Source organism: Arachis duranensis, chromosome 9 (assembly GCF_000817695.3).
Source record: "Arachis duranensis cultivar V14167 chromosome 9, aradu.V14167.gnm2.J7QH, whole genome shotgun sequence".
Classification (NCBI taxonomy): Eukaryota; Viridiplantae; Streptophyta; class Magnoliopsida; order Fabales; family Fabaceae; genus Arachis; species Arachis duranensis.
In genome coordinates, this window is record NC_029780.3 from 11667958 (window position 1) to 11677909 (window position 9952).

Below are 9952 nucleotides of genomic sequence, written 5' to 3' on the forward strand. Positions count from 1 at the left end.
TTTGCTAGCAGGAGCCGTAAGTGTATGTTTGTTGGTTATCCTCATGGCCAAAGAAGGTGGAAATTGTTTGATATTGACAACGAAACATTCTTTGTCTCACGTGATGTGAGGTTTGTTGAAGTTGATTTCCCTTTTTCCATTAAAACCAGTGCTCTTACGACGGGTCCAGCTACTACCATTGAGAGTGAAGTTCTTGCTGGACTTGGTGCGCTCAATGAGGAAGAATTAGGGCCTAATTGCCAAATTGGTCAAATTAGGCCCAATGACCACACGGAGCCCATCAATATAGAACAAGGTTGCAGCATCTCAACACAACGAGACACCCTCGATACTCAAAATGATATTGGGAGTTTGGAGGCCACTTCATCGTCGGTACCGGCCAGTCCTGCCACCACCGTCTCCGCTATGCCTGAACCTACCACCGTCGCGCCACTTGGAAGAGGACATCGACTGAAGATACCATCTGTCAAGCTACAATATTTCGTCACTTGCACCACGGTACCTCCCAATCCATCAAGTCGTTCTCCCTCTCCATCAAGCTCCTCAGGTACGGTCTATCCTTTGGCAAACTATATGAACTGTGAAAAATTTTCTTCCTCCCATCGCATTTTTCTCACAGCCCTTCAAGATGAGTAGGAACCTACGCTCTTCTCCGAAGCTGTTCGAGATGCACGTTGGAGGGACGCTATGGCTGAGGAGATTAATGCCCTCCAACAGAATAGAACTTGGGATCTCACACTCCTTCCTGTCGGCAAGAAAGCTCTTGGCTGCAAACGGATTTACAGAATCAAGTATCATTCGGATGGTAGCATTGAACAATTTAAAGCTCGCCTTGTTGTCCTGGGAAATCATCAAGTTGAGGGAATAGACTACACAGAAACATTTGCTCCTGTGGCCAAGATGGCTACTATCCGCACTATTTTGGCGGTTGCTGCAGCTAGAGACTGGGAATTCCATCAAATGGATGTTCACAATGCTTTTCTACACGGTGACCTTGAGGAAGATGTGTACATGAAACCACCGCCTGGGTTCTCGCTATCACAAAAAGGACTGGTATGTTGCCTTTGAAAATCTCTATATGGCCTTCGTCAAGCGCCTTGTTGTTGGTTTACTACTCTCTCTACTGCTCTGGTTCAGTATAGTTTTCAATACTCAAAGTCAGATCATTCTTTGTTTGTTTTTCGAAAAGAAAATGTACAACTTGTGGTTCTGGTGTATATTGATGATCTTGTTATTGCGGGAAATGATCTTATGGCCATTTGTAGTTTCAAAAACTATCTTCACCATTGCTTCCATATGAAAGACTTAGGCAAGCTGAAGTACTTCTTGGGAGTAGAAGTCGCGAGATCTCCCACAGGCATTTTATTTGAGCCAGTGGAAATATGCCTTAGACATAATTGCCGAAACTGGGCTTCTTGGGGCTAAACCGGTTCCTACTCCTATGGCCTTAGCTACGGGGCCACTACTGTCTGATCCTGTCCAATATCGCTGCCTTGTTGGGCGTCTCATCTACTTATGTTTTACCCGACCCAAACTCTCATATAGTGTTCATATTTTGTCTCAGTTTATGCAACAACCTCGAGAGGAACATTGGCAAGGTGCTCTTCGAGTTGTTCGTTATTTAAAAGGTCAACCTGGTCAAGGTATTCTTCTGCAACGAGACTCTGATATGCGCCTCTATGGCTGGTGTGATTCAGACTGGGCAGGATGCCCACTCACACGCAAATCTCTTACTGGTTGGTTCATTTCTCTTGGCCATTCTCCGATCTCTTGGAAGACAAAGAAACAACTTACCGTCTCTAAATCCTCTGCCAAAGCGGAATATAGGTCTATGGCCATCATCACCTGTGAACTAAAATGGCTTAAGGATATTTTGACTTGCTTGGGTGTTCCTCATCCTACGCCAATTTCTCTTTTTTGTGATAGTCAAGCCGTCCTTCATATTGCCAAGAACCCGGTCTTCCACAAAAGAACGAAGCACATCGAAATAGATTGTCATTTTATTCGTGATGAGATTCTTCGTAATCACATTTGTCCTTTTTATGTTCCCACTCAAGATCAGCTGGCTGATATATTCACTAAGGCACTTGGCACAAAATAGTTTGTTTCATTGCTTAACAAGTTGGGCATTCAAAATCTCCATGCTCCAACTTGAGGGAGGGTGATACGCACCAAATCTCTATTCCTAAATTAGTGTGTTTATATTTAGTAGTTGTTAGCTGATAGCATCAATTAGTATAATTAGAGTAAGAATTTGTTCCTCTATTTTTGATCTGTATCTTTATTGTTCTATTTTGCAGATATGCAGTTAGTTCTAGAAGGATTGGTTTTTGGTTTAGGTTCCAAGGTCTCGATGTATATATGTTAAGAACACATTCTATCAATAACAAATTTTGACACATACATTATCATTTTAGCATCAGCGCCAGAATCTTTCAAATACCAAATTAGTATTTAGCTCTATAAATTATAAGTTATATCATATGTAAAGTAGGAAGGGTAGAGAGAAATAAAGAAGGAGAGAGAGATAAGTAAGAGAAAGGAGGAAAAAAATTTATTAATTTTAGAGAAAAGTATTTTATTTCAATTCTAATGAGAGTGTTATATGATACATTTAGTAATTAAATTAGTAATATAATATAACTATATTTTAATTTTAACTTTAGTTTAATTTTAATTGCAAGTAGAGAATATCATATACACTTTGATTATTAAATTCATAATTAAGTTTTGCAAAGCTTGAAATCTTATAGATAAAAAATAGCGTGAATTTTAATAGTTCTAATATGTTCCTAGAAAATTTGATCTTTTATATGGTGCTAGAATTTATGGGAGAAAGTGACACAGTATAGTTTTCAGCTGCAGGATAGTTCGGTAATGTCCCATTATCCAGAGATATAAAACCCATAAAATCATTATCCTTGATTCGTCAAAAAGTCTGTTTCCATATGAATGTGTGGATATATTAGCCAATGGTCGCTCTAGGATGCCTGTGTGAGGGTTGGGTCTGAGATACCATTCTTTTGGGATAATTGTTATACATATATTATCTCCAATTTGTCTTAACCTTTTTAACAATGATGTATGTTTATATATTGTTAATTGACTTGGATTAGAATTTACCATTCCATCATGCATTGTAGTTTAAATTTCATAGTTTATATTTAGCATTAATGCACCCTTCTGCACTATCCCCATCATTCATGGTGTGATCCTCGTTTTAAAGGTGTGGTATATATTGACCTCTCAGCTAAATATACTTATGCCATAATTATTCAATATGTCATCTACATTGTGACAAAGGCACAAAGCCTTTAAGAGTGTGTGTGGTCTAAGGGAATAAATATATTTTTAGGAATTTTAAGATGTGTGAGCAACTCAGACGAAGGAGAGTGGCTAAACGTGAGCATGAGCACGAACACAAATGCGAACACGAATAGAAGTGAGATGTGATGATGAACACGAATGCAAACGACTGATAGTGAATCTTCCTTCTAGAATAAGGAGTTCGGTGGTCGTGCGAATCCAGATTGGCGGCGCCAACGTCGGTGAAGTCTCTATGAATTTGGAGAAAAAATTGGCTAGGGTTTAGTTTTCATGGAGGAGGTGCTCTGCTAGGGGTCTGATTTTTTGTGAAATAAGGAGTGAAAAATCTGAAGAAAGGGAATTAGAGTTGAAGGGTATTTTGATCTTTTTACTTTGTTATACACATTCTATTTTTATTGGAATTAAAGATAACCAGGGAGGAGATGGGAATGAAATTAGTGAGATTTTGATTCTAACGAATAAAACATACCTAAAAATAATTTTTGAAATCTTAAACTAAACATGAGAATAAGACATTTCCATTTTAAAATTCCTGATAATATTCTTGTATTCTCTCCAAACACACCCTAAGAAGACTTGTTTGGTCTAAATGTTGACAATGTTTAAAAATTTCATTTTAAGTCATAAGAAGATTATCTCTGCACAAGAGACAACATCAATATTGTATTTGTAGGATACTAGATATGTAATTTATCTTTTCCTTCTTTGTTCTTCTTCCTCTAATTTTTGTCCCGCATCTCATCTTTCTGATTCTTCTGTTTCTTTTAATTTCCTACCAATTTATTTTGTTCAAGTTTATTGTCCAGGTTGCTTCTTGCAAATAGCACCTGCTACAGTGCTCCAAAAGCGTCTTCAAATTTGAGGTATAATTTCATCTTTGCATTTTTTTTCTGTAGCTATATTAATTAATTAATTTCAGTTATAGATGTATCTCCAACAATTTATCTCTTTTGTGCTTCGTTGTTTCATTGTTATACTTAGTTTGTAATTTTTAGGTCGGCTGGATTTGTATCAAGAGAATTCCCTTCTATCATATGTAGCCACCATGTTATTAACACACTTCATTCTTCCCATTCATTGCTAACCTTGTCTCTGATTTTTCTTTTTTATCTGAACTGAAATCCTGGCAAGCGAAATTGTGATTTAGTCACAAGAATCAGAAACACTATCTTTCGTACTTCAAGTCGTGCAGAAACAACTCTGAGAAAAAATATCCTTGCAGCTGAAGCAATGATGTAATGGAGGATTTGTTGACCTCTAAGAAAGCTGCACCGGATTAAAATTCTGGATTAAGGAATATAGAAGTATAGAATCTATAGTAGTATCTTGAGTGAGTGTGTGCTGAGTAAGATAAAAAAAATTCTAAAAACTATTTAATACGATAAAAGAATTCTAATTTTTTTAGGAAAAAATTATTTTTATTTAAAATTTAATTCCATAATTTAAAATGTCTTCGTATATTAATAGAATGAAATTCAGTTCTTTAATTTTGAATAATTTTTACAATTTTATCATTGACAAATTATTTTATTAATTATTTTTTTTTACTGAAAAATAGAATCAGAGATCCAAAATTGATAAAGATATAATTTGAAGCCAAATTTTTTTTAAATGTCAAAAATATTTTTATTAATTATAAAAAAGAATTTGGTTTTATATTTAACATAATAAGTTTGAAGAATAAGAGAATTGTTTTAACAATCTGACCCTTTTTTTATTTGATATACAAATGAAAGAAAAATTAAAATTAAAATTCTTAAGAAAATTCAAATAATTCTTTTTAATTATTCTAAAACAAGAAATAGAATTTAACTTTTGAACGAATTCTAATTTATAGTATTTCAAACAAACTCTTAATTTTTATATAAGTTCAGCTGGGTAGACAATATAAGGTAAGAACAATGTGAATAATAGGTTGTATTGCAGAGTCCAGACCTACTAAAACAAAAAACAATCCACTACATTTATCCACCAACAATCCACTACATTTATCCGCTACAATCCTAACATATTACCTTCCACTTTTCCCTCATTTTAACACGGCTGCTTCACTCCCCCTTTCCTATCGCGCCGTTACCGACGCACCTCACCGCTGTCGCCACTGTTTGAAGAAACAATCGTTGCAGCTTCTTTTGTGCATCGCGCCACCTCTGTGCTCCTTGCAACCGACACCGTCACTGCACCTTCTTTTTCCCCTGCGGCGTGCCCCCGTTCTCGACGCTACCATTGTCCCTGTTCTTCTTGCAAGCGACACTGCCACTACGCGCCTTCTTCTCTCCTCCGTGACGTCGCACCGTCGCGGAGCCAGCAACTTAATTCCATCGCTACGTCATGTCTTTGTCACTTCCATCGCTTGCCACTTTGCTTCGTTTACCCAAATAGTATGACCCAAATAAACATCTACATTTTAGTGAAAAAAACTATCCACATAAAAATGAATATTCTACGGAATATGTACGTACAAAATCAAACAAATCAAGTAAAAAACTAATAGTATACCCAAATTAACATTCACTTTAGAATGAAAAGAACCATCCGCATATATAGTAAAATAAACATTCTACTTAATTAATAAGAAACAAGTAACAAGACAACAGTTACAAAAGACACCAAAATTATAATACAACAACGACAACGATAGCATAGAATTGCGAGAGAGAAAAGATGACGTCATTTGAAAATAAAGATTCAAAAGTTAAAAAATTCAAAATTATGATTAAATCTAATTAATTCAAAATTTAATTTTTAAAATTAAAATTAACTTTCATTTTTAAACTTAGGTTTCAGAAAAAAACATTATTCCTCTGTGCTTCCTCTTTTTTCTCTTTTTATATTAGTCTACAACAGAGATTTTCTTTCGGTGAAACGTTTTCCCATTTCCAATTTCCTCCCCTAATTTTGCAATTACTTAACATTTAACAAGATGCCTGCTAACTTCTCTCTCAAGCAAAATATAAACCACAGACGCGCCCACAACATCATACGATTTTAGGCCTAACTTCTATCCCTTGAAGAAAGAAACCATGCTTCCACCATTTGCTGTCTATCTCTATAACTTTCATCTCAACTTCATCTTCTAATCCTAAATTGAAGAAGTCTCCCATCTCAATCTCCAACCACCCATCGCTTCTCTCCTTCGGTCGTTCCAATCCTTGGAAATTGGGGCCCAAATGCCTCTCTTCTACGTTTGGGTCCAAACAAACACTTTTGGTAGAACTTATCCCTCCGACTATGCCTACTGTTAACTCGGCGGGCTCTAAGTGAAATCCATGAGCATCGATCATCTTGTACACAAGAAAAGCTGCATATTGTGTGCCTGGGGACAATATAATGGTGCTGATGTTCCTACGAATCTCGAACCAACACACAGCAAGAAGTTTAGCAACTTCTTTAAACCTGTTCAATAGTTTAACAAGCAAGGAACATAAGAATGACGAAACATCCGCAATTAGTAGTAGAATAAAAATTATTTTCCAAATCATTTAGCTATGAGGGATTATGAAAGGGACATGCACAATATTATATTTATCTTACTTGCTTTAGATTTAAGTAATAACTAATTATGCATGAAAATACTGTCACAAGCACCCGGATCTACAACCTAATACTTTTCACATAGTTTTACAATAGAGAATGAAGTATTGTTCTTCATTTTGAACGGAGAGCAATTCAAACAGACTATGAAGAATGATTTTTTTTTTCTTTTCTTCTTTTGCAGTCCTAAGCATAATATCACAAATGATGGATGGGAAGTACTTCTCATATAGGTAGAGAGAACACATCCTTGATATATTATATAACAAGGAAGAGATTATTATATCCGCCATCTCTTAGTAACATAATGATGTCTTTCCAACAGAATAGGGTTTTGGGTGTATATGATTCATAATGAATGCATCTTCAATAACTAACAGAGTTAACATCTTAGAAATTGTTAAGCTAATATATGGAACATAATTCTTGCAATAGATACATGTAAGGCTTGGTTTGGTAAAATTTTTTGAAAAAATGCTTGCACAAGAATCTGTGTTATTGTGTTTGCCGTTTTTAAAAGACAATCGTATTTATGAAAGCACCTAAAAGAAACTTTTTAGAGTTAACTTGTATTTATCAAAATTAGAAAGTTTAATATAATCTCATGCATTAATTAATATCTAAATTTAATTCTTACGTTAATATTTATTATAATATTTTTAAATTTTAAAAATTATTTTATAAAACTTTATTTTTAATTTAATTCACCAAAAACACAGATACTATCACTTTTAAAAGATTAGCTTTTATAAAAAGCGAAAACTTAACCAAACTAATCCTTATTCATGTCAAAAGAAAAGACTCAGCTAACCTGGATTCAGGCAGGGTTATCCACTCCCAGTACTCAGGAGTGGAACCCCAAATAATGGTGAGGTCTCTTGCAGCAATCATGTAACACTTCTTCCCAGTCCGTTTGTCCAATTGAAAGCTCTGCATTTTAGTAACGAATTAATCTTATAAATTGGGAAAATAATGAATGTTGTTTAGGGTTTACAGTTTTAGGAAACTCAAGAAAGATATCACGAGTGTTAATACTCTCATCCATTTTAAAATAACTGTCACTTTCACCTTTTCAAATCGATTAGTACAGACTATTATTATTCTAACACTACAATTCCATTGATTGGAAAGGATAGAAGATGATTAAGTACCTTGCGACCGTGGTCAATGAGAAGAGGATGGTCGGAGAGATGAAGGTAGAGGGCCTTCTTAGAAGGATAGGCGGCAATCAAAGAAGAAAATTGATGAGAATCAGAAATGATGGATTCCAGATCAGAGGGTAAGAAACGTTCCCAGACAGAATCAGATTGGGCGGCAGAACAGAAGGTTCTGGAAATCAAGGAGAGCCTGCCGGCATCAAGAGGAGTGGTTAGAGACAGTATGTTGGCTATGCATCCTTCCGGCAACGCTTGCAGATCCATCTTCCTTCAAGGAGAGACTTCAGTTAGTGTGTGTGTGTATAGTTAAGGAAGAAGATTGGGAAGTTACGGCGAAATGAAGAAAAGGAATAAGAGGTTGACGCGTGTGCTCTCTGACTCTGGGGACACGGAAGGAACACGGGATTGTGGGAGTCAATTAAAAAACTTGAGAGGAAAGCTGGCGTGGAATTCCATGAAATTTTGTGATAATTCAAATTCTTAGTCCTTAAGCTGCTTAAGGAATAAGGAGGGATCAGGGCGGCAAAGCAAGTACGAAAATGTTAGGGTGTATTGCGTTATTCTTCTTTTATTTTTGACATGAAATTAGTCCGGGGTTTCCTAGTGCTATGTTAGGGTGATTTTTGTTTTTTCCGTTGTATATCTAAGTTGTAAAGTTTTTATTTTTAGTAGATTGAATGTATTAAATATTCTATTTTACAATTTTCACAAGTAAAATCTGTAGCTTGAGTATCATTAGTGTTCTGGCCTAGTCCAGTTGGCTTAGTATTTTGGTTCGACCGGCCGATTCGACGAATTCGCACGGTTCGAACTGGGAAGAGATCTGTCTGTCACCTCTCCTCTCACGAGGCACTTGACAGCTGGGAATGAAACTTTCTGGAAGGAGGGATCCTCCTTAATACAGACTATATAAGGGGAGGGCCCTACCCCTCTCCAAAGGTACGTCACTTAACCATCACCTTTTCTACCGCCTTGTACGGATTCTGACTTGAGCGTTGGAGTCCTTTTTACAGGTGGCTCCCCCCTCTTCACTACAACAACTCGGGAGGTCGTGAAGCCCCATTCCTTGCTCACCAGCGCCAGCCAGGGAGATCCACTCATGCACCAGCCGCCCAGAGCCAGGTCCCTTCCAACCACACGCACACTCATAGCATCTCCGACCCATTCAGGAACCGACCTACCAAACATTGGCGCCGTCTGTGGGGATCCTTGGCCTGAATGGACTTTCTGCTAGGCCCGGTGGAAGGGCAAAATGGAGGCGAGCCGCGCGTAAAGGAGAACGCTCACCGAATCAATAGGGCGGCCTCTTTGGTTTCTTCCCGCGAACACACGAGATCCCCCTCCCGTGGGGACGAGCTCTCCACCCGTTCTAGGGAAAGGCGTCCTTTCGAAGGAACGGGAAGCGACAACGCAAGAATAATGCAGGAGTTGCGCCAAAGGTTGCAAAATCTGGATCCTCAGAGGAGAGGGGAAGCCCGAGGTAGAATCCCCCGGAGGCACCACGCCAGGCGTGCAACGAGTTCCCGATCCCCCATGACCCGTGCGGAGTCGGAGGACCAGGGGAAAAGCAGAGAAATACCAAGGAGACGACAAGACCCCATAATCTACACTCGACCCTTAGCGAGACACGCTGAGGAGGAAGTCCGAGAAGAGAGCAGGGAGAGACTGAGAAGACGACGAAACCCCGTAATCATGGGAGCAACCCCTTTCCACCACTCCATTCTCGAGGTCCGACTGCCGAAACACTTCGACAAGCCCACAGACATGAGATATGACGGAACTCAGGACCCCCAGGAACACCTAATGGCCTTCGAGGCCAGGATGAACCTGGAGGGTGTGGGCGACGAGGTGAGATGTCGCGCTTTTCCCGTGACCCTAACGGGGCTGGCAATCCGGTGGTTCAACGCGCTCCCTCAGGGATCCATGACGACTTT

General features: G+C 38.1%; 1 protein-coding gene across 1 annotated transcript; it reads right to left on the bottom strand.

The window, feature by feature from the left end:
• Positions 1-6108: 6108 nt before the first annotated feature.
• LOC107464772 (F-box protein At2g02240) lies at positions 6109-8396 on the bottom strand. The gene is made up of 3 exons (XM_016083739.3): positions 8013-8396; positions 7673-7791; positions 6109-6723 (listed from the first exon to the last, which is right to left on the bottom strand). Exons 1-3 carry the CDS (start codon positions 8280-8282, stop codon positions 6306-6308), a joined length of 807 nt encoding a protein of 268 aa, XP_015939225.1. The 5' UTR covers positions 8283-8396; the 3' UTR covers positions 6109-6305.
• Between the last annotated feature and the right edge of the window lie 1556 nt (positions 8397-9952).